This window comes from Chlamydomonas reinhardtii, chromosome 4 (genome assembly GCF_000002595.2).
Source record: "Chlamydomonas reinhardtii strain CC-503 cw92 mt+ chromosome 4, whole genome shotgun sequence".
Lineage (NCBI taxonomy): Eukaryota > Viridiplantae > Chlorophyta > Chlorophyceae > Chlamydomonadales > Chlamydomonadaceae > Chlamydomonas > Chlamydomonas reinhardtii.
In genome coordinates, this window is record NC_057007.1 from 3513611 (window position 1) to 3536856 (window position 23246).

General features: G+C 60.9%; 4 protein-coding genes across 5 annotated transcripts in view; 2 read left to right on the forward strand and 2 right to left on the reverse strand.

Annotated features, from left to right (window-relative positions):
* The window catches only part of CHLRE_04g228050v5 (uncharacterized protein), a 2436-nt gene extending 1433 nt beyond the window's left edge, over window positions 1–1003 (reverse strand). The window contains exons 1-2 of the mRNA XM_043062047.1: window positions 518–1003; window positions 224–360 (exon numbers count right to left, since the gene is read on the reverse strand). Coding sequence (XP_042925399.1) covers window positions 224–360; window positions 518–539 — 159 coding nt within the window. The 5' untranslated portion in view covers window positions 540–1003. The remainder of the gene's footprint in view (window positions 1–223; window positions 361–517) is intronic.
* Window positions 1004–1223: 220 nt separating this feature from the next.
* Window positions 1224–4175, forward strand: CHLRE_04g228100v5 (uncharacterized protein). The gene is made up of 3 exons (XM_043062048.1): window positions 1224–1599; window positions 2059–2144; window positions 2405–4175. Exons 2-3 carry the CDS (start codon window positions 2091–2093, stop codon window positions 2861–2863), a joined length of 513 nt encoding a protein of 170 aa, XP_042925400.1. The 5' UTR covers window positions 1224–1599; window positions 2059–2090; the 3' UTR covers window positions 2864–4175.
* A 48-nt stretch (window positions 4176–4223) lies between these two features.
* CHLRE_04g228150v5 (uncharacterized protein) lies at window positions 4224–12959 on the forward strand. The gene is made up of 18 exons (XM_043062049.1): window positions 4224–4435; window positions 4714–4779; window positions 5126–5203; window positions 5404–5475; window positions 5699–5856; window positions 6241–6289; window positions 6580–6651; window positions 7070–7111; window positions 7345–7406; window positions 7660–7773; window positions 8159–8237; window positions 8525–8560; window positions 8678–9389; window positions 9670–9751; window positions 10070–10151; window positions 10569–10604; window positions 10977–11104; window positions 11546–12959. Exons 1-18 carry the CDS (start codon window positions 4250–4252, stop codon window positions 11658–11660), a joined length of 2169 nt encoding a protein of 722 aa, XP_042925401.1. The 5' UTR covers window positions 4224–4249; the 3' UTR covers window positions 11661–12959.
* A 2948-nt stretch (window positions 12960–15907) lies between these two features.
* CHLRE_04g228208v5 (uncharacterized protein) lies at window positions 15908–22493 on the reverse strand. Of its 2 annotated transcripts, none has more exons than XM_043062051.1 (11): window positions 22247–22493; window positions 21779–22074; window positions 19456–21550; window positions 19190–19398; window positions 18973–19064; window positions 18787–18814; window positions 18457–18546; window positions 18203–18337; window positions 18020–18079; window positions 17192–17560; window positions 15908–16989 (listed from the first exon to the last, which is right to left on the reverse strand). In XM_043062051.1, the coding sequence occupies exons 2-11, from the start codon at window positions 22010–22012 to the stop codon at window positions 16966–16968; spliced, it is 3336 nt and encodes a 1111-aa protein (XP_042925403.1). In that variant the 5' UTR covers window positions 22013–22074; window positions 22247–22493; the 3' UTR covers window positions 15908–16965. The 2 variants fall into 2 exon arrangements, with proteins under 2 accessions (XP_042925403.1, XP_042925402.1); XM_043062050.1 differs by having other exon boundaries at window positions 21764–22074.
* Window positions 22494–23246: the final 753 nt, after the last annotated feature.

Sequence of the window (23246 nt, forward strand, 5' to 3'; positions counted from 1 at the left end):
TGGAAGGGGTGGGTTGGGAGGGGCGGCCAGGGGTGGGGTGGCGTGGAGTGCACGGTGGGGGGTTGGGGGTGGTGGAGTGTTTCCGGGAGGCAGAAAGGAACGCTGTTGAGGGCAAACTGACTGATGACATGCAACCCATGCAGGCGGCAGCAGTCCGCGAAGCTAGCAGGTATAGCGCCATCGACATCCGCACACTCACTTGCCTATCCACTCGCTTGCTCACCATGGCTTTGCAGCACAGACGCACGACCAGCACGGCCGCCATCAGGAGCAGCAGCGCACCCACCACCGCCAGGACGGGCCAGCTATTGGAGGCATCTCTCAATGCGCAGCTGCTGATGAGAAAGCCCGCGCCGCAGGCTGCAGCGTGCAAAGGAGCAAGGTAAGTGGGTTGGCAGTAAGCGAGCGGGGTGTTGCAGCGGGTGTCGGGCGTTGAGAGTCAGGAGTCGCCCGCCACGCGCCGCTGGGGTCGCTGGATACGCAACAGTTAGGGGAAGCGACTGCTACCCCAGCGCACCTGTGATACCGAGCGGCGCCATCGCGCGCCGAAACGAGGGTTCTTCCCAAATGTTGCCATAGCCATAGGTCGTGATGACGCCCGTGCGAAACATATCTAATTAATGCGCCGCTTTTGTTTGATAAGAGCTCAGCGATAGTTGTATTGCCGCATCATGCGCTATCTGCGAACAAGGGCCTGTCCTCCTAATGCGACCCTACCGACATCTGCAAAAAGGTGTTTGTGGCCAATAACTAATGGCCCTAGAGGGAACCCGGCCAGCGTGGAGCTGAACACAAACGTCTCGGCTCACGGAAGGATTATGAAGGAAATTTCGACGTAAATCTTGCAAGTAAGATTACGCAGAACCAGTCCCATTTCCTGTGCCGTGAAATTGTCTGCCAACAGCCCACAAAACGCCGCGTCAGCATCGATCGCGATAGTCCAGTCCGATTTGCACCTCTTGGGCTTCCCCTGCTGAAGGCCAATGATGACTGCAGTAGCAATCTTGGTCATATCCTGTACAGAGCAATACTATTGGGAGCCAATAATGTCCATGACACTCCAGGGTTTTGACACGCCCCACGACAGCCCCTGAACCCAGTCAGACCCTGTCAGACGATCTCGCCAGGTCGCAGTTGTTTGCGAGGTCCATCTATATCATTAGCCACACAGCCAGATGCTGCATATATTTATGCTGTTGGTAAACAGGGGTTCTCATCCGTTCCCATCTGCGCCGAGTCGCCGACACCGCCCGATCGCGCCCAAGGGCGGCGAATCAGTCGCCTCGTCGGCCTACGGTGCTAAGTACTCTGCACAGGCGCTATAATTCAATACTTATGAGCATGATATATTCTTGCACCTTGCAGCGTTCTTGTTGAGTGAGCCAGGGGGCGAAATGGCATCAGGGTGGCCGAGAGACTTTGGCGGAGCCAGCAATGATGAGCGGCTTGCATTCTGCATCTATCACACACGCCAAATTGTAAACAAGTCGGTGGCATCGGACCAGCGCGCTTCTTCCCCCGCCTCAAAACGCTTCCAGCTCACAGAAAAGGATTACAGCAGAATAAAAGCGTTGACACAATCGCCCTATCTGTTTTATGGTAAGGCAGGGCTGAGGGGCAGGGTTCGGGGTGGGGGAATGCGAAATTTGACAGAACTTGTGAGGCAACGACATCGCGTGGGGAGCTATGGGCTGACCTAATGTAGCGCCTTCCATTAAATCAGTATTAAGATGTGAAGGGCGATGCGCGGGTCATATGGAGGTGTCCCCAGAAGGCTACACGATGTGGCGGGGGCGCAGCATGTACGCATAGACATGGACACGCCGGCGCACTGGTCCCGCCAGCCCACGAGTGTTTCCGTGTGCCTAATGAAAGCAAATAGCAGGGTCATGTCACGGCTTGATTTTCGTGACCGTCCAGGGCGTCGGGCCGTGCCAGCACAACACTGTTGCTGAAACAAGCTCCCGACTGAAAAGTGCGCGGCGAGACACCGTGTGCCCCTGCCTTACCTTACCCCTTTCCCCCCCCCCCCACACACACACACACGTTGGCCATCAGAGCGCTCCCCTGAGGTCCAGCGGCTGTGGGAGATGTGGCGCTACTCGCAGTGGGACATGAGCTCGCACTCCGTGGCTCGGGTGCAGGTGTGTCTGTGTGTTCCTGGAAAGCGGGGGGGAGAGGGGGTCATGGCCGGGGTAAAGACGTGTGTGTTTGTGCGCGGTGTCGTGACTCCATACATAACTGCCTGACCAACGTGAGTTCTCGTAAGGCTGCTGCTGGGGGCACAGCGGCCTGACGTCGCTCATGCCCGCATGCATGACAGACAGCCGAAACCACATCCAAGCCCCAACCCAGGTCAAGCCGTGAACGAAAAGCGCCTGTCACGTGTGTGTACGACACGCAGGATATGCTCGGGCAGTGGGCGCCCCGTGAGCGGGCCAGCACCGCGCCCGACGCAGGCGGCGGCGGCGGCGGCGGCGGCGGCTCGGAGCGCTTCCGGCGGCGCAGCAGCCTGCTAGCCGGTGGCGGCGGCCGCGGCCGTGGCGGGTCCAGCCTGCGTACCACAGTCACGGAGGAAGTCACGGAGGCGGGCGAGGCCGGTGCGGACCAGCAGGGTGGCGCGGGGCCCGAGGATAGCGCCCGCGCCGGCCCCTGCCGCAGCGCCAGCCCGACTGGGAGGTTGGGGCGGCGGCAGCAGCCGCGGCCGCCCAGCCGTGTGCCCAACCACCCGTCCTTCCTGACGGGTGCGGAGAAGCGCGCGCACCTGGAGGCCGTGAAGGCGGACCAGGCGGGGCGGCCGGTTTGGCGGCCGGGGGGCTCGGAGCTGATTGGCTGGTCCGGTGTGCGGCTGCGTGACGGGTAGGACAGCAGGAGGTGGGAGGTAACGGGGCGCGGGCCGCCGGCCCCCGCGCAGTCCGGTCCCAGACCAGTAGTCCCGCCCAGTCCCGCCCAGGTCCCAATCTGGTCCCAGACCAGTCCAGGCCCGCTTTCGGCCCGGTCCGCACCGGCCTTGCGGCACCTCGCGGAGGCGAGGCACCGCAGTGGGCGGCGGCGGCATGTGGAGGGGCGCAGCCAGGGAATGCCACGCGGGAGCAGGTGGCGAGGTGTGGGCTGGGGTGGGGTGGCAGCGCTCGCGCGGTGGGTCGCTGAGTGGTCATGCGGTGCACGACACACTCAAAGCCACTCATAAGGGATGCTAGCAGTCATGCGTGGCGCGCAAGGCGCGGTGGGCCAGGCACGGGAGAAGGAGAGATCTCTTGTTCGGTTGCAAAAAGCGCCGCTATCCGTGCGTACGTCAGGTTCAAGCTGCATCAGTTGCACAAGTCGCATTAATTGCACAGCTTGCCTAGTCATACATGAGATGCGATATAGATGCATACTGTAGATGGCAGCTGCAGGGATGTGGCCTGCGTAGGACTAGGTAGCGCGCGGCTTAGGTCGTAGACAGGGCACGCAGGCTTCACGGAGACACAATACTTCTCATAACTTGCAGTGTAGCGCTAAAGCTTGGAATGCTCTCGATACTGGCGGACCGGCCATGCCGACTGCATACATTCATACTGCTGACTTATACATTCATGTGGTGGGCTCGAGACTGTGCAGGAGCTCGCAACTGAATGACGCTGGTACGCTGGAGGGGACGGAGCTAGGTGTAGCGGCAGCAGTACTTGACGGGCATCGGAGAAGTGGGCCTGGGATCGTGCTAGTACCGATACTTGCCAGTTGAGCATTTATGAATTGGTCGGCTGCTGCCATAGGTTTACGAGGTTTCTAGGAAGTAGTTGTAGCGCCCGCAGTAGCTGGCAGGCGGCGGGGGCTTGCGGCCTTGATTGCGGCCGGGTCTCTCACAGTAACCTGGGACAGCCTGGGAGGGGCGCTGCCCGTGCTGAAGTGCTCGAAGAGTGGTGCCCAGGGTGCGTGGAAATCAGTTTCACCTTGTTCGTGTTGAAGTTTGAACATGGTTCGCGTTGAAGGTTGTAGCCGGCAGGTTGACAGGCATCGAGCACCAACGGTGTTAGGGGCGAGCGAGTCGAGGGGCCGACTTCGATCGATGACAGGTCGCCCCTCAACGCGGTTCTTTTCATAAAGTTACAAGGCCGGTTGTAATTTGTGTTCATGGACATATATATCAGACAGGGCTCGTGGCGCAGTGCCATTTAAGTGACATTCTACGCAGCGCCTTTGTGCCGTACTCGTCCTCGCTAGTTGTTACTAGTCGTGTGTTGCGAGGGCCGCGTTGCGAGCAGGTATGGTTTCACCCACGACGGCACCGCTGCCTGACAGCGGAGGCGGGGCGACCCGAGGAGACGCTGCAGCAGCAGCAGCAGCGGCAGGAGCAGCTGCAGGCGGAGCAGGCGTACGCAGCAGGCGCGGAGGCAGTCGGAGCCTGGCGGCGGGGCTGCTGGACGCGGTGGCGGCGGTGCCGCAACACCTGGTGAGCTCCTGCTTGGCGGCGACGTTTGCAAAATGTATGTGTGCATGTGTCTATGTGTATCTGTGTATGGAGTGGTAGGAAAGCGCCAGGGGGAAAGGTCTGGTCTGCTGGGTGTGTGACTGTGCGCGTGCGTGTGCGTGTGTGCGTGTGCACACGGTGCGCGTGTCTCCGCCCGAGTTAGGGCCGGTATTTCCTCGCGTCTCCTCTCCTGCCACCTCTTCTCCTTCCCTCCCACCCCGGGCTCCGCTCCGCTCCCCTCCACTCCTCCCCCTCCTCAGGGCATGGCAGCTGCGCCCACGTACCTGGTCGACTTCGCATGCTACCGCCCCGCCGACGAACTCAAGGTGACCCGGGGGACCACGAGGGGGAGATGGGGTTAACTCTGAACCAATCCCGTACGTAAGGAAACAGTCGCGCTGCAAGGAGAAACTGGAGATGGGGAAAAGGGGGTGGGGGCATGGAAGGGCTAGGTGACGAGCAAGCGGCCGCGGGGAAACAGGAGCGGGAACGGGCACGCGAAGGCCAGGCAAGGTGACAAGAGCAAGAGACGGAGGAGGGGGGCGCCAGCTCACACGATGGTGTATTTGGTTGACTCCCAGTTGGTCCTGCTCCTTCAATCCCTCCACTGCTCACCCGTGTGCTCATCCATCTGCCATCTTTCTCTCTCACACATGCACTCACGTGTCGCAGGTGGTAGCCACCGAGGTGGAGGAGGCGGGCAAGCACTGGCCCATGTACAGCGAGGGAATCAAGGACTTCCTGTGGAAGGTGCGGGGGAGGGGGGAAGGGGGGAGGGGGAGGGGGCTGTTGGGTTGGGGCCAGCAGGCAGGGGTTGTGTGAACCAATTACCTGGGGCTGGGTCGAGCTGAGCATTGGGTTGGGTGTGTGTTAGCCTCACACCAGGGGCGTTCGCTTGGCTCCCCCAATGCACTGATGACCCGCCCTCTCCTCCCCCGCCTCATCTCCAGGTCCTCCTCAAGAGCGGCCTGTCCACCGAGACCACCTTCCTGCCCAAGGCCGTGCACCCCTGCCACACCCGGGTAGGGAGCTGAGAGGGCCCCGGGAGCTAGGAGGGAGGCCACGGACAATGCCAACACACACACACACACACACACACACACACACACGCATTGTATACTGTGTTCGTACTTTCCTTATGGGAACGGTGTGACCACCCCCCTACTCCCCCTCCACCACCTCACAGCTCTCCACCCACCCCCCACACCCTCTGTCCCCGCCGCTGCCCCCTCCCTCCCCCCCCAGCTGCCCGACAGCACGGTGCCCACGGCTCTGGAGGAGGCGCGTGTGGTGATGGTGGGGGCCATAGACGAGCTGCTGGGCCGGGTGCCGGGGGGCCTGGACCCGGCGGCGGACATTGACATTCTCATCACCTCCAACTCCATCTTCTGCTCCACGCCCAGGTGCGTGTGTGTGCGATTGGAGTGGAGTGTGTGTGTGTTTGTGTGTGTGTGTGCGTGTGTGTGTGTGTGTGTGTGTGTGTGTGTGTGCGTGCGCACAGGGGTGTTGTGTGCGATGTGTGTACCGTGTGCATGCCATAAGGCGAAGACGGAGGAGGAGAAGCACGCGTGTCAGTAGGGCACGGCGGCGACCCGTTTTCACCTGGTGGTATTTGGTTTGGGGAACTGAACTGGCAGCTACTCTATTCCCGCTCCAGCTTGAATTGTTGTGTCTCACCTCAATACGGTAGCTATGTTTACATCACTTCACGGCCTTCACGCCACTTCAACGCCTTCCTGCACCTTCCTGCCCTTCCTGCACCCTCCTGCCCCCCTCCTGCCCCCCAGCCTGGCATCCATGGTTGTGAACCACTACAAGCTGCGGCCAGACATCCAGGTAGGGGAGGGGGAGTTTGGGGCTGTCAGAGCGTGTGGGCATACATGCGTGTGCGCTTGTGGGACCGTGTGTGGAGGAGAGGTGTTGGGCTGATGATGGGCAGCCAAGCCGTGTTGAGTTGAGGCCGATCAAATTCCGATGCCCACACTCACACACACACCCCGGCACACACACACACACACAAACACACACACGCATACATGTATACATGGCGGCTTTGTTCCGTTTGTTTTGTGTTTAAACATACACACACACACGCACACATACACACACACACCTACCTGTCACAGGCCTACCACCTGGGCGGCATGGGCTGCAGCAACGGCACCATCGCCATCAACCTGGTGCGGGACATGCTCAAGGTGCGTGCGTGGGGAGGTGGGGGGGAGGGGTGGGGTAATGAACATCAGCCCAACCCAAACCAAGTCAAGAGGGGGCAGTGGGAGGAGGTGCAAGGGAGAGGGGTTTTATGCCCTGGGCTGTCAGGGCGTGTGTTAGTAAGGAAATCAACCGGGCACGTGTGTACGTATGGCATCATCCGGGTGAGTGCAGAGCATGCCTTCTATCATGTCTCATCGCATTCTACACATGCACATCATCATGTGAAGACACGCAAAACCCCACTCCATCCTGGTGCTCTTCCTAGCGCCAAAGTAACCACCACTCGACCCCACGCCACGCCGCACGCCGCCACACACACACACACACACACGCACACACACACACACACGCACACACACACACACACACACACACGCGCACACACACACACACACACAGGCCCGGCCCAACTCCAACCTCCTGTTCGTGTGCACCGAGGTGGTGAGTGAGTGGGCCGCCGCAGCCACTGCATTGATTGGACAGACCGGCTGACCAGCCAGCAGCTCGCGAGCACGCAAGCACGCATGCACGCACGCATGCCCATACTTTGCGAGGGGCGTACGGGCCACCCCCGCATCCTCCTGCACAGCCACGCCTGTACCGCCACACCTGCGTCTATCTATCTGCATATCCATCCACCCAGTCACTGCTGCCGTGACGTACACACCACACAGGTGAGCTACTGCATGTACCCGGGGAAGGACAAGGCGCGCATGGTGGCCAACGCCATCTTCAGGTGGGCGGGTGGCGGTTGGCTCGTTGGCCGGTTGGTTGGGTGGTTGGGTGGTTATTGGCCAGTGCCCGTGTCAGCCCTATGCGTTTTGCTCACGTACCATGGACGGTCCCACCCAAAGATCACATGGGAATGGGTTTCGTTTCGGTGCCCTGTCACACACACACACACACACACACACACACACACAGACACACGCACAGACACACACACACACACGCACACGCAACACACACACACACACACGCTCCTGCAGGATGGGCGGTACCGCTGTGCTGTTCTCCAACAGGCCCAGCCAGGCCGCCCGCGCCAAGTACGTGCTGCAGCACGCGCTGCGAGTGCACACCGGAGCCAGCGACGCCTCCTACACGTGAGTGAGCAAAGATGGACTCAATATCATAATATGCGTGTTGGAGAGAAGTAAGACAAGAGAAAACGATCGATGTGGGTGAAGTGCATTGGGGTCCTTGAGTGACGCAGGACCTGGGGGGCGGGGAGGGGGGGCGGGTGTGCGTGGTTGTGAATGGTTGGCTCTTGGGTTGGGTGGGTGCGGGACTGCGGGGCTTCGCCCTCGTTCCGATGTGTGCTGCGCATGGGGCTCCGTTGAGCTTGTGCGTGTGAGCTGACGTGCGACTCAAGTGACGTGCGACTCGTGGTGGTGTGCGGCGGCCTGGGTGTCGCACTCGTAGAAAGTCCCTCACGTGTCCATGTCTCTCTGATCTCTTTACAAGTGTCCCTTCAATTATCCTCCTCAGCTCCATGCACTGGTCGCCGGATGAGGAGGGCATCAATGGCATCTATTTGGACAAGTGCATCATCGAGGAGGCCGGAAAGGTGGGGGGCGGGGCCGGGGGGGGCAGAGGGGTAGACGCGAGGCCTTAAGGCCCGCGTTATACCAATGCCAAACAACTGGCTGGAGGAGTTGCGGAATGGGCAGAGGGTGGGCAAGATGGCTGCATGGGGAGGGTCTGGTGGGTCATTTCAGTCTGTCGGTTGCCTGCACACGCCTGCACAGCTTGAAGGCCCCTACAATACCTGTCTCCCGGAATTCACCTCCGCTGCAAGTACCAGCTTCCCAAACTTACCACAACTGTTGCCAAATGCTAATTCTTTTAACACAGTGCATTGAGATGGTGATGCGCGGCATTACGCCCAAGGTGAGTGGTGCACTGGGTTGTCACGAGTGAAGGCAACCATAGCTCCTTTCGTACGTCCGATCGACGGTCAGCGACACTTTACTAGTGTCGCCGCCACATACGTAACATCTGCTGCAGATCATGACCTGGAGGCAGTACGGCGAGGCGGCGGCTCACGTGATCTCAACCGCCAGCCGCCAACTGCTCAACCGCCGCAGCTCGTCCAAGCCAACCGCCGCTGCCTCCAAGGCGGCAGTAACGGCGGCGGCCGCTGCCAAGTCCCAGCAGCAGCAGGAGATGATGGCGGCGGTCGCGGGTGGCGGCAAGACGGGCGCCAGCAAGGCTGGCGGAAAGAAGGCTCTGGCCCTGACCGCCACCTCCTCCTCAGCTGCGGTGCTGGCAGTGCCATCCAAGCCGCAGGCGGCGGCAGCCGCCACCAACGCCGCCGCCGCCACCGGGAAGAATGCGGAGGAGCAAGGGCAGGAGCAGGGGCAGGAGGCCGCGTGTGTGGAGGCGATCCGACAGGAGCAGGAGCAGCGCCGCCGCAGCGACAACGGCACAGCCTGGTGCGGCCCCGCGCCCGCCTGCTCATCCCCCGCCTCCGCCTCAACAACCGCCTCAACCGGCTCCTCCTCCGACTGCGGCTCCTCGCCCGCCTCGCTCTCGCCCGCGCCCTCCGAGACTGGCGCCGCCGCTGCAGGCGCTGCTGCTGGTGGTGGTGCTACATCAGGGGTGGGCAAGGGCGGCGCTCGCTCGCTGCTGTCGACTGTGCGGTCGGCGGTGCTGGGCGCCCTAGCCAGCTACCGGCCCGACTACACGGCGTGTGTAGACCACTTCCTGGTGCACGCGGGTGAGAGGTGGAGAGGGCTGGGGGCGGGGCAGGGGCTGTGAGAGGGTCGGAGTAAACTACCCCTCCCCCCCTTTGGTTTAGTTTGGGCTGGAAGTTACAACCCCCCTCCACGTATGGTCCACTCCGTTGTAGAGCATAGGCCACGCTCTCCTCCTCGCTCTATTGCCTTGGGGTTCGGTTTGGTTTGGGTTGATATCTGCACCCCCCCCCCCACCACCACCACACAAACATGTATTCGCCCTCTCCCTCCCTCCCTCCCTCCCTCCCTGCTGCCCCCCAGGCGGCTATGCGGTGCTCAAGGGCCTGCAGTCCGAGTTGGCGCTGCCGGACGCGGCCATGATACCCAGCTTCGCCGCACTGAGGTGGGGGCGGGAGCAGGAGCGGGAGCGGGAGAGGCAGTGCAGGAGAGGCGGTGCAGAGGTGGCGGTGCAGAGATGGCGGTGCAGGGTGGCGGTGGGGATGTTCCAGACACGGCTAGTTAGCAAAACTGCCGGTGGGGGCACTGGCAGTGATGGCGCGCAACAGCGTATCACGCTTGGCTGCCTGGTGCTGCCTCCACCACACCTGTCCTCACACACCGCCTGTCCTCTCACCCGCTTAACCACGCTGCCACCGCCCTACCTCCACCACCATTCTCTCTCACCGCCACACACATCCCCTCCCCCTCCCCCTCTCCCCAGGGAGTACGGCAACACCAGCGCCAGCACCACCTGGTACGCCCTGGGCTACACGGAGGCGTGCGAGGGCGTGCGGCGCGGACAGGTGGGTGGGGGCCATGGCGTGTGTCTGTGTGTGTGTGTACGTGTGTTTGTGTGTGTGTGTGTGTGTGTGTGTGTGTGTGTCTGTGTGTATATGTGTGTATGTGTGTGTGTTTGTGTGTGTGTTTGTGTGTGTGTGTGCGTGTGTGTGTGTGTGTGTGTGTGTTTGGGTCAGAGTGGGATTGTAAGTACCAGCCCAAACTGGACCAAATCAAGAGAAACTAGCTGAGCACAGTACAGGGGAGGAGGAGGTACTTGGGAGGCGTGCGGCGTGTGGCTTGTGATGTGTGGCGTGCAGTTCGCGGCGTGTTGCGTGCCCAGAGAGGCAGGGACGGGGATGCAGGAACTTGGGACACACTGCTTTGCTTCTCTGACACCCTGCCTCACACAAGATCTCAATACACGCCGCACTCACCCACAGCGCGTGTTTCAGCTGGGGGTCGGCGGCGGCATGAAGGTGGGTGGCTGGGATCGGTTGGATCAAAGCAAGATAGGCAGTGGGTGCGTTGGAACCACTGGCAAGTTGATTGCGGCTGGCCGCAGTTGGCAGAGGCAGCAAGTAAGGCGCGATGGCAGGGCGTGGATGCGGGTGGCTGCGCATGTGTGGCGCACGCACACACACACACACACGCACACACACGCACACGCACACACACGCACACGCACACACACGCACACGCACATGCCAGCCCTACCTCCTGCACGCACGCACGCACTCTCGCGCACTCACGCACATACAAATGTATATGCTCTGTTCTTGTTCCTGGCTTGAGGCTCTCCTGACGATCCGCTCTCCCTCTCCCTCTCCCTCTCCCTCTCTCCCGCACAGGGCGGCTGCAACGTGTGGCGTGCGCTGCGGGACGTGGACGGCAGCAGCCACACGGCGTGGCGGCACCTGGGCGGCCGCCGGCTCAGCGAGGCGGAGCTGCCGCGCGGCATCACCCGAGACGTGGTCAGGTGAGGAGGCGGAGCGGGGCAGGGGGCGGGGGCGGGTGTGTGTGTGTTGCATTCATGACTAGCTGAGGCAATGGTAGACGGTAGGCAATCTTTGGGGGTAGGGATTGGGTGCGTGAGGATGAACACGTGATTGGAGGCCTGGAGGGGTTGTGGAGCTGCGCAAGTAGAATGGGAGGCGAAGCCGCGGAGGGATGGACGGCGTGTTGTGTCATGCCGGGTGGGTATATCTGGCGTGGTCCCGAGTACGCCCGACTCACACGCCTGCCAGCCTCCGGCACCTACTCGTTGCACCGTCCTTCATCTGATCAACACAATCTCACACTCGTCATGCTTGCTCAGCATATGCACACGCACAGCAACATGCGTCTCTTCAACCACACAAACGCCACACTCTCCGTGTTGTCACTGAAATGAACACCGAACACACACGCGCCATTGCAGGCACGCTCGGGCCGAGGAGTTCCTGGCCGGCAGCAGCGGGGTGCCGGGTGCGGGCGCGGGGGACAAGGCGGGCGGGGGCCAGGATGACGGAGATGATGTACTGCTGGAGCATTGAGCGGCGGGGTGCAGCCGGTGGGCAGGAGGGGCAGCGGCAGCAGGGGGCGGCCAGGATGTGTGTGTGTGTGTGTGTGTGTGTGTGTGTGTGTGTGTGTGATGTTTGCAGTATCCCATGAGGATTTAGGATTAGGATGCAGGCCAGGAGATGCAGGGTGGGCTGTACTTGCCAGCCCAATTTAAGCCAGGGCAGTACGGGAGGCCGGCATCATGAGACGGAGTGGCGGGGGCTGCTGGGGGGGGGGGCTTGAGGAGCTGCGGCGACGACATAAGGCGGATCATGTGGGATGCGGTTTAGGACCGGCGCCCGTGTGTGTGTGTGTGTGTGTGTGTGTGTGTGTGTGCGTGCGTGATTCATGTGGGCTGACTGGTAAAGGGCCAGCAGCGGCACACGGGCGTGACGCGGGCGGGCGGGAGCAGGGCTGTGCTGCTGGAGAGAGGAAACAACCTGCGAAGGCGAGAAGCCAGGGTCGGGGGCTGCTGGGACCCGGTGTGTGATCTTACAGCTGCAAACTGTGTGTGATTCCGATTCTGGGGATGGGAGGGAGGGGGAGTGATCCAAGTCGGCTATTCAATTCGTGTGGACTTTAAAGAATCGGGATGTGCCAGACTCCGCAGAGACGGTGAGCACCGAGTGCGTGTTAAGCAGGGCAAGATGGAGCCACAGTGGGTATTCAGGAGTTATTGCCGGAGTGCTACATCGTGCACCGGACGGCTACGGGGCGGGGCTGAAGTTGGGCTGTAGTCGGATACCGTGAGGCGGAGGCGTGTGATACCGTAAAGCCGGCAGATGGGAGTGATGGATGAGGAATTTACGCTGTAGGGCGGCGGGGCGTGCACATCGGGGCGGTGGCTGAAGAGGGACTGATGAAGAGACGGGCGGTGACGTACAGTTCTGTGGCGGGCCGCATGGTGGGCTGGTGGCGGTTGTGTCGCGGCAGTTGGTGGAGGTGGGCGGGCCATGCGAGGCATGTGGACCCAGGCTGGGCCGTTAGCCGGCCGTGCGCGCATGCTCGAGACAGGGCGCGGCGTGGCGTGGCGTGACGGTGTGTGCGCGTGTATGTTTTTGCGGGGCTTGCCGCGCCCCTATGCCGCGACAGGGGTTAAAATGGGTATTTATGGCTGGTGCGGACAGTGGACTGTTGTATTCTGCGTTTGTTTCGTTGGCCTTTATCGTGGCCTTGCTTTGCTTGCGATCTCCTCGTTTCCCATATGATGTTCCCGTAGTGGCTTCAAGCAACAGTCTAACATTTTTATCAATACGACTACGGTACTCCGGGGAGTGTAAACTGTTATTACGAAGACCCCTCAACTAACGCTGTCATGCGTTGACACGCCGCCGTGCCGTACGCCCGTACCCCTGGTCCTGCCCCTGGTGCCATCGAGGTGCGGAGATACACGGCGAGCGCTTGGTGCACACCGCGCAAGAGGCAAGACACTTTGTCTCGCGTTGCCTGGGTTCACATGACTGCTGCTGCCAGCTGTCATCGGGTCGCAGGATAGCGCAGGGTAAGCTGACTCGGAGACAATGGAGAGATGACACGGTATTAACCTCATGCGCGTTACAGTGCGGTAGCGCCTTTGATGCGCGCGCGCTCTCAGGCGACGCGCCTACTTGTTCACGTACGTTCGTCTCGCAAGCATGCAGGAAGTCCAGCCCACGCCGGGCTATCAAGATGACAGCACCAAAGCACGTGGGCAAGACCGGGCCTGCGCTTCGCGCGTTCATTTACACCCAGAGCCAAAAGCAACCGCTAGCAATATATAACCCACATCTTCCCCAACCCTCGCCGCTAGTGGTCGCGCACGAGTGGAGCGCACACAGAGACACCCACAAGAAAGTACACACACGGTTTGGATGCCCGCGCAACCCATTGGCCAACGTGCGACGTGCACCGGCACCGCCAGGGAATAAGGGCCCGCATGTACGAACGTGCAAGGCATGCACCCGTTGCCATCCATCCTCACTTCATCCACTGTATGTTGACTGCCCGTGCCACGCCTGGTCCCTAGTCGGAGCATGACACCCGCACCCGCAAACAGACACACACGCATATAAGTCTACCGTACTATGTGGCGTTACCCCATAAGAACGGCATACGTGTCAGCTGATCCCAAAGGGTTAGGGAATCGTAGCACACTGCCTGGCTGCGCACTCGGCACGCATGCAGGGCGCAGGCCCTCCACCCCTTCCCCGTGTTTCTCTGTCAAACATTATATACCCGTATGCACACACATGCACGTGTACTGGGTGCAATATCCAGCACAATCGCACGCAACCAGATGTGTCGAATAATTATCCGCAATCCCCGCAAGACTATGTAATCGTGGAGCGCACTGCAATTGTCTCACACGCCTCTCTCCCTTGCAAAAGTTTCACGTCTCACATAATCTGCAAACAGCCAGACAGTTGATCTGGTCGCAATTACGTATAGTTTGGCAAGTCTGTGCCGCTGCTCAGGACGGAGGCGCCGGCGCATTCTTCAACTGAACGCACTTCACCATGCCGTTCATGCTCCACAACTAACCCAGTTGCAGAGGGCCAAAGCCTGACATTCCTAGCACGTATCACACAGCCATAACCCCACCAAAATACTTGCGCTATGCAAGTGCAGTTCGTCTCTCTCCCGCCGGGATCTCCACTTCGTGGTTTACCGTATGCAGCCTGTGCTTCATGTGGGGTCAATGCGCCAGGTCTCAAGCGTAGCCAGCAAGCACATGTTAACATTGCTCGAAAAGTACCGGCTGTGCATAAAAATGAATCTGCAGCCTCAAACGCGCCCTTGCACCATGCATGTCAACCTTATCAGCAGCTCAGCTCGTTAACGGACACCCGACTAGCATGTCTGTCAGGATGCGGCGCCGCCCCCACATCTGGCCACCTGGCAACTCCATGCATTCATGCCATCCTCCAAGATGCTGGCAGAACCAACCTATATGGCAAGAGAGATGCGAACCCAAATACTAGAGCCAAGCGCATATACTCATCTCCTTGCGCATTCACACAGCATCTCCCGGCAGCTGACGCAAGCACGCTCCGACAGGCCCGTATACTACACCTGGGAAGCGAACCTGGTCCGCCGCAGGAATGGCTTTCCCTGCTTGCTTTCAAGTTAAACATCGATACTGGGTAGCCGCAAACACCAGCCTGTAGCAGCCTGGGCCATACCCCACGTGCACGCACGCTGTGGTCGTAGCAGGCATACATGCACACACATCCTCAGACGAATACTGCTGAATTCCTGGCAGCGTGACACAACACCTCCACCTCCAAGCGAAGCGCATTGCACAATATTGGATAATGTGGTTGATGCCAATACTCTCCGCATCCCAGTAATTAGTGCATTCCAGACCTGGCGATTCATGGAAGGCGCCCATCCAGTAGCTACCAGTACCACACACACCATGCAGCCAAAGAATGGGCACGCCTCTTGGTGCGCTCCTCACGACTACAACATCCTACCGCGCACATACCGGTATGCATCGATAATGCCCCACCTGGACATCGCACCTCACGATGCCCGAGTTGCACAGGCAAAGGAGGCATGGCCCGGCAATTCAGGCACGCATGCATGCACACGAATGGGGCGACCGGACCGTGCAACGTCCCAATCCAGGCGAGAATGAAATTTCCGGGCCACGCGCACGGACTTGACCCGAAAGCATTTACCAAGCAAGCAAACAGAGAGCAGATAGATGTACTCCCGCGACCAGGAAATGCATCCACCCATTGCGACATTTAGGTCCCTGCACTACCGAAAACGATCCTGAACCCGCGCACGCGCGACCTGGTCTGGTTTCCCTTCTCGTCTGCTAGCCTCTACTGGATGACAGCGTTCATTGATTGCCCAGGGACCGCTACCTACGACCGGTGAGCGTACTTTGCTGCTGCCTGGGACACCCCCCACATGGTCTTAGCAAACACGTGCGCACACCAAAAGCACAGCTGCTGTTTTGCGTCTCCAGTATTCAGCAGCCGTATTGTCACCCACCCACACGCACACACATACTCACACCTGGGTCCGTAAAGCGCAGCGCATATTATTCCAGCGCTCTCCACAATTGAGCATCCCTTTTTTATGGCACGCACCTCCATGCTGCAGCCTCTCTGCTGAGGGCTCGCTCAGATGCTGCATTATCTCCGATCCCTTCGTTCGGCCTCTCCGGTCCTACGCGTGTAAACCCACTTGGAATTACTTGACCTGGGCCAACACACAATATAATACATCAAATATCCCTCTGGGTTTATGACACGGAGTCCAGCCCCCCCCCCCCCCCCGCACACACACACACACGCCCCGTGCAGCAAACGGCGCCCATTCACCAGTGTTGCGACCACGCACACGCCCCTGCCTGATATTGACCCACAACCATTGTCCTTCCACACGCACACAAACATAGATGTGCCGCGAGCAAACTACCTTCCGACCCAAGCGCCTGATGTAACCTACCTACCCACATCCCACGATGCGTGTGTCTTCATTCCGTGCGTGTGTGCGACAGGCCCGCCCCCCCCTGAAAAATAGCCAGCAGCACCGTAGTTGCCACAGAGACACACCATAATGCTTAAGCAACGCTAACACAGCCGACCCAATCCCCCCCCTCGCCTCCATGCATCCGTAACACATGGTAATTTGCTTGTGTTAGTTAATGGATGGGCTGAAGAAAGCCGTCTCACCGGCTTGCGTCGCGAGAACACAATCGAGTGCGCCGCATGTTGTGTTTGATGACTGGTGCTTATCAGCCCGTTACTGTTTGCCAAATATCCTCGTGATTGACTTCAGCCGTCCCACCTCGCAGCAGGTGGCAGCGTGTGCATGCATCCGACGGATGAATGGATATGTGCAGCCACGACAAATTCCGTTCATGCCAAGCCAGCCGAGCATGCAACCCTTGGCTGGGCTAGGCACGCACCCACCAAAGAACCCAACAGAGTTCAGCAGTGCGCGGTTCAGCACCGCCATACGCCCACGTATTATCCACATTTGCACGTGTTTACTTGTTACCCTCATACTTAATACTGACGCTTAGGTACCTTTCGTGGACTTCCCCCCGTGCTCGCAGAGACCCGAATGACCTTAATCATTCCCCATGCCCTACCCGGTGCATGCCTCCTGTAATAATAACCAACGTCTGGGCATTGCGCAGGTCACGCAACTCGTGCCAACAGCGGGGTGCATGCTTGCGGTACTTATTGCCAGCGCGTATTTGCGCGGCATGTGCGGCTGCACTCACACCCCAGTGGTGCAAACGAGCGTCGCCGCATGAGGGCTGTCGATGCAGGCGGCGGCGTGCGTGTCCGCCCGTTACGTCATGCGAGCCCTGAGCCTCTGCATGTCGGGGTTTTGGGGCATGCAGCACCGCACGTTAGATAGGCAGGAGAAACACAGCCAGCAGGCAGCAGGAGACGCCCGAGGATAGGGCGGGGCAGAGCAATGTGGCGGCTGCATGGCATATTCGGTAAATGCAAACCGTAGATTATAAGCACTATGCGTTCTCAAACCGGCGCATGCAGGCCCCCGCGCCACCCACCTCGTGCTTCTCCAAAGCTGGCACAATCCATGGGTGCTGGAGCAGTTGCTCAACTGTGGGCCGGTCGCAGGGGTTCTCGCTGAGAGCGGCTCGGATGAAGTCACGTGCCGGCTCCGAAAGCGACGAGGGGAAGGAGAGCGCGCGGGTGTTGGCCTCCGCGGCCATGAAGGCGGCCACAGCAACGCCATCCCCGCCTGCCTTCGGCGGCATCTCATTTGCCTCCGACACGAAGGGCAGGAAGCCGACCAGCATCTCGTACGCCAACACACCGACCGACCAGATGTCAGCAGATGCGGTGTAGGCGAGGCTCGGGTTGTATTTGTTCTCGTGAGACGTGCGCTTGAGCGGGCAGCGCTCGACCTCGGGGGCCTGTCGGGCGGCGAGTCCCAGGGGCGCGGGCGGGTTCAGCAGCGTGGCACTGGCGGCCCGGCAATGACGCCGGGCGCAGCACCATGGTTGTGCTGTCAAAACATATGCAGGACTATTTATACATCCAGTTCTTGGCGCCACAGAACCCTGCGGATGCTACAAGCTACCAATGCTTGCAGCTCAGGCGTCATATCAATTTTCAGTTTACATTTGGCACTATTGAGTAAGATAGAGCGCTGGCAGCCAGAGAGCACAGCACGAGTTAAATGCGCACAATGCGTCTTCACGACTCCAGTCTTCTTTGACTGGAGTCGTCTCTTATGTGTGTTGTGCAGACCATAAGGTAGACTCAAACATCTGCAGCACCGTGCACAGGACGATTTGGGCTTGGAGCTTGCCACCTCCCATGCAGCTCGCCTCACTCGACACGTGAACCCGCACAGCCCCAGCGCTGCTTACCATGTATTCAACGGTGCCGGCCCGCGTCACCGCCCGCTCATCACGCAGACAGATCGACACCTGCGCAACAGGAGCACCAACATCGGAAAGCGGCCCAAAAGTCAACACGCCGCCGGGACATCCCGGCCTGCATGTCACGCATGACGGCATGACATCTCATAGATAGCGCCAATTCGGTCTCACCCCAAAGTCCGCAATCTTGAGCGTCCAGCCCTGCGTGTACAGGATGTTCTCGGGCTTGATGTCGCGATGCACGATGCCGCGCCGGTGCAGCGATGCCAGCGCATCCAGGAAAGGGGCGAGCAGCAGCTCCGTGGTCTGCGCGCCATGGTGAAACGAAGTCGAGTCAAGTTGAAGCCCAATGGCCATAACATTTGCCAATCCGATACGGTATGCAACAAATAGAAAGATATGGGCGAAGCGGCGGATTTGCTCACCTGCGTCTCGGTCAGGCGGCATTTCATGCGGCGGTGGACGCCGAACAAGTCGCCACGCTCCGCCCACTCCTGAACCAGCACCAGGTGCTTCTGTGGGGGTACCGTACGGTGTACTTTATCAACAACGTGCGTCATGGGGGCTTGGCGAGGCTGCTGTGGTTGAGGCTCTGGAGCCAGAGGGCAGGGGCACGTGTGCGTGGATGAAGGTTGGACGGCGACACTGTTGCGAGGTGGCCGGTCGTGCAACGGAGACCAGTGCTGAAAGGCTGTGCCCGGGGAACGCAATGCCGGCGGGCTGGCACTGGCTGCTCGTTCGGGCTTATCACATACCGAGTCATGGAAGGCCGCGTAGAGCATACTGCAGCAAGCGGGCCAAGCGCAGGCACATGGGGTTAGTAATAGATCGTTGAATACGTTGAATACGCACGGCTTGCGAAATGATTGGTACGGTACAGGTCCCGACCCCACCTGCCCCAGTCTCCAACCCCCGCAGTTCCAGGCCATGTATGAACTCACATGATGTTCTTGTGCGCCAGGCCGATGTGCAGCTCGATCTCGCGGCGCAGCATGTGCAGCGTGTTGGCGGGCACACGAGCCATGAAGTAAACCTGCAGAAGGGTGCCAGCAGCGGCAGCAGGTGGGGCCAGGTAAGTGCATCGGCTGGCGCCTTTACTGCTTTCCCATCACGCAACCCAACAACCCGCCCAGCCAAAGCCCCAAGCCACGCACGCACCTTGAGCGCCACAGGCAGTCCAGACTTGCGGCAGGTAGCACGGTACACGCAAGACAAGGCGCCCTTGTAGATGCGCTTAGTAATGTCGTAGTCAGACAGATCCCAGGTACGGCGCGGCATAGTGGGCGGTACGGCGTCGTTCATGGCCAAGAGCGCCGCGCCGCCCTCACCCTCCTCCTGGTGCTGCCCTGCGTCGGCTGCTGTCGCACCTGCAGATTCAGCGTAGCCAGCGGCCGGGGCCGCCGGGGCTTCGAAGATGTGCCAACCTGGAGTGCCGGTGGTACTGCTGGTCACGGCTACAGCGGCTGTGGCGACGGTGGCGGCTGCGGCCTTGGCAGCAGTAGCAGCAGTAGCACCTGCCAGGTGGACCTCTGAGGGTGGAGGAGCGGCCGATGCTGGAGCGGTGCAGGGCTCTGAGGCCGCGGCAGTAGCAGCACCGGGCACGGCTGTGGCAGCGGCAGCAAGCTGGCTCATCGTCCCCGCCGCCACGCGACCAGCCGCTGCCGCACTTCTGGCGGCGGCGTAGCCGCTGTCCTCGTCATCTTCTTCCTCATCAAGCGGCGTTAGCACGCAGGCAGACAGCAGCAGCGAAGTGTAATCACCGGTGTCGCCAACGGCGCCGGCACCAATGCTGGCCGCGGCGGCGGCGCCTCCAGCGCGGCCGCTGCTACTGCCGTTTCTGCCAGGCCCCAGGCCACTGGAGGCAGCGATGCCGGCGGCATCACCCGCCTCCGCCGCCGCCGCCGCCGCTGCGGCCGCGGCAGACCTAGTCACGCCTCTCCATAAACTGTCATAGATACGCGCGGGTTTGCCGTGCATGCCATAACAGCCGCTGCCGCCGCCGCCGCCGCCATTGCGGTTGCTGGGGTGCTGCTGCTGATGTGGGGCGCCGTCGCTGGCCGTGGCTGCTCGCGTGCTGATGGATGCCGCCGCCGCCTCGTGTGCCGCTGCCACAGCAATGACCTTGTAAGAATTGCTGCCGTAGTGTTGGTAGTGCGCCGGAACAGGCGTCGATGACGGCGGCACAGCGGAGGGCAGCAACGGGATCTGCGGGATCTGCGGTGTGTCGGTTGCAAAGTAGTCAGCTTGCGCGCTGTTATCGCCGCCGCCGCCGCTGCCACTGACGCCGTCGCTGCCTGTCGTGTGCATGGCGCTCCAGTAGGAATTGCGGCCGTCCTCGGCACTGCCGTTGTGAAGCATGCTGCTACCTTGGAGGCTGGCGTCGCCAGCGGCACTGCTGCCACTGGTGCCAGCGGCGCCGCCGCCAGCAGCAGGGTCTGGCGCCGCGTGATGAGGGCGCGCCGGCCCGGCCGAGAGGACGCAGGGAACGCGGGGTGCAGGGCAGCTGTTGAACCGGCTCATCGCGACGGTGACGGTGGTGGTGGTGGCGGCGGCGGCGGCGCCATCCTTATCCGTTTGGCACGCGGCGGCGACCACGGCCTGCAGTAGGCGGCGCTGTGCCGCCGCCGTGTGTCCGCCGTTCAAGCTCCCGCTGCTTTTGGCAACTGCTGCTGTGTCGTCGTCACCGCTGGCTTCCACCGGGGCTACAGCCCTGCAGCCGCTGCCGCTGCCGAAACCGGCAGCAACCGTGTTGGATGCCACTGACACTGCTGCCAGCGCGGCGGTGGCGCTGGCGGCGGCGTTGCGGTAGTTGCGAACGTCGCCGGTGCCACCACTGCTGGCGGCCACGCTGTTGCTGCCGACGCCGCGGGTAAGGGTGCGGGACGCAGCGACGCTGCTGCTGCGCTTGACAGAGCCGGCAGCGCCGTTCGGGTTATGTTGCTGCTGCTGGCAAGACGGCGACGGCAACGGCGGGGTCACGTCGCCGACGCAGCTCAAGGCCAGTGGCGGCGGCGAGCAAGGCGCCGACGCCAGGCTCTCGACGGGAGACTTGAGTCCGCCAACAGACAGGGTGGACAGCAGGCGCATGGGAGACTTGATCCGCGCGAAGATGCTGCTCAGAGAGCCGCTGCCATGGGCGCCATGCGGTGGTTCAAGCGGCGGCGGCGATGCAAGTTGGCGGTGGTGGTGGTGCGCGTGGTGGTGATGGTGGTGGCTGGTGCTTTTGTCCAGTTGGGCGGCATCAGCGGCAGCGATTTTGCGGCTGAAATTCATCCGCACGGCCCGGAAGCTGCTGCTGCTGCGGCCGGCCGACGGCTTGGAGGCGGTGGCAGCACGTGTCGGGTCGTCGTCGGCAGCGGCGGCTCGGGAAGCTGCGGCAGTGGCGACAGGGGAGGAGGAGGCAGCGGTGGCGGCGATGGGGTCGGCCCCGCCGTCAGATGTGAAATCCCGAGGGCGGCCATGACCTTGCTGGTCTTGGCCTCGGTGGCGGCGATTGGATGAGAACATTTGCTTCAGCTCCTGCAAGCATTATTGGCAAGGAGGGTTGAGGGGGGCTGTTGAAACTTTTGAGATGCGGGGGGGGCACGGCGGGAAGGCCTGGGCTTGGCGGCTATTGCCGCTATGATGTGAGAGGCCCAGGAGTATGGCATCTATCGGGTTCCTCGCACAGCCAGCTATCTATCCTGGTGCACAATGGCGCTGAATGGTGAGCGATCGAGGCCAGAAACTAACCTTTAGTAAGCCCACCTTCTTCGACGACGGAGAGGCCGAGTCCGAGGAGCCGCAGTCGGGAGCGTTGGTGGTGCCTGACGGCGACGGTGCCGTAACCAATGACGGTGATGGAGCGAGGGGTTCATCGGTTGAACCCGCGAGCCCCGACAAGTCGATGGCGAGGCGTGGCGGGTTGCGGTAGGAAGACAGCTCAGCGTTGGCGCGTGCATCCAGACTGTGCCGCGTGGATGCCAGTGAAGCTGTTGTCATTGGGTATGATGCTATATTGTACCCGCGCGCACCACCTTGTTGCTCTTAGAAAACGTCTTGCCCTGCGGCATGTCGCAAATTGAGTACTCAATCCACCAAGGGAACGGGACTGAGTGAAACAGGTGCCATAGCGCGGAAGTTTCAAGCATTGTTTGACCAGTTCCTGTTGAAAGACCGGGTCCCACTGCCCGCCGCTCGGCCATGACAAGTAAAGTAAGTCTTTGCTCAACGCACCTGCAGTTCTCGCTAGCAGTAGCATGCAAAGCTTTTGACTGATAGCAATTGCAAATGCAATGAAGCAAACGTTGCAGATGTGGGGGGCTCTGCTGCACGGGCCAGACGCACGTCGCGAAGTAAGGAGCTCGGCAATAATCAAGTCTGGTTCTCCTTCAGCAAAGCGCCTCTTAATGAAGACCTTACCATGTATTCAACACCGCGCACTGACCTACAGGCGAGACCTGCAGACGCGCCAATGCGATCGATCGATCGAGCGACCTAAGAACCTACTTCCTGTTCGCACCAGGTCACATGCATGCGTGAACAAGATTCGAGCACTGTACCATGTGTTGACTGTAATCTGCCACTCCGTTATTACAAAGGCGCGCGCCGTATCGGTCACGCGTACTTTATCTATGGGGCTAATCACCGGGCTAACCGGCCTGTTACGTCATTTGGTTTCCAAACCCTGCAAACCAGCCTAGGGCCCGCCCGCACCTGCTTTCGCTTTGACGAATGTTTGTGGTGCAGCCTCGCGGTAGGTGCTGCCCGGCGAGGCCTATCACGAGAGGCTCGCGTCCCGACGGTTTCAAGGCCCCTCGCCCTGACAAACTTTTCGTCATGCGCGGTGCGCGCGAAGTTGCTGTGGCGAGACAGTTCTTCAGACTTAGTGGTGCTGATGTTTGGGTCCTGGGCGCCGTCCGCGCTGGCCTGCTCGGGCGGTTCCATTCCTACCCATGTGAAACCGCGGCACCGCGGCACGCACGCACGGGACGCGGCCATTCGGTCGATTGCCGCAGCTGCGGCAGCTGTGCACGGGGGCCGCGCATGGCGTGCCCCATGCACCAAACACAGGCGCCAGCGGATGCTGATGTGGGCAAAGGGGCGTGCCACTTGAGTATGAGTAGCACACACGCACCAGGGGAGGGTACACACCATTATTGGCTTGGGACCGTTACTTAGCGGCAGAGGCGAGCGAGGGGGGGTCACACATTAGGGGGCCCACACGGTGAGCTTA

Coding starts and splice junctions, on each gene's coding strand:
- CHLRE_04g228100v5 (XM_043062048.1), top strand. CDS start 2,091: ATGTGGCGCTACTCGCAGTGGGACATGAGCTCGCACTCCGTGGCTCGG. Junction 2,145..2,404: donor ACTCCGTGGCTCGGGTGCAG/GTGTGTCTGTGT, acceptor TACGACACGCAG/GATATGCTCGGGCAGTGGGC.
- CHLRE_04g228150v5 (XM_043062049.1), top strand. CDS start 4,250: ATGGTTTCACCCACGACGGCACCGCTGCCTGACAGCGGAGGCGGGGCG. Junction 5,857..6,240: donor ATCTTCTGCTCCACGCCCAG/GTGCGTGTGTGT, acceptor CCTGCCCCCCAG/CCTGGCATCCATGGTTGTGA. Junction 7,407..7,659: donor GTGGCCAACGCCATCTTCAG/GTGGGCGGGTGG, acceptor ACGCTCCTGCAG/GATGGGCGGTACCGCTGTGC.
- CHLRE_04g228208v5 (XM_043062050.1), bottom strand. CDS start 22,012: ATGACAACAGCTTCACTGGCATCCACGCGGCACAGTCTGGATGCACGC. Junction 19,399..19,455: donor CAGTACCACCGGCACTCCAG/GTTGGCACATCT, acceptor CTGAATCTGCAG/GTGCGACAGCAGCCGACGCA. Junction 17,561..18,019: donor CCGGCACCGTTGAATACATG/GTAAGCAGCGCT, acceptor GCCGCCCGACAG/GCCCCCGAGGTCGAGCGCTG.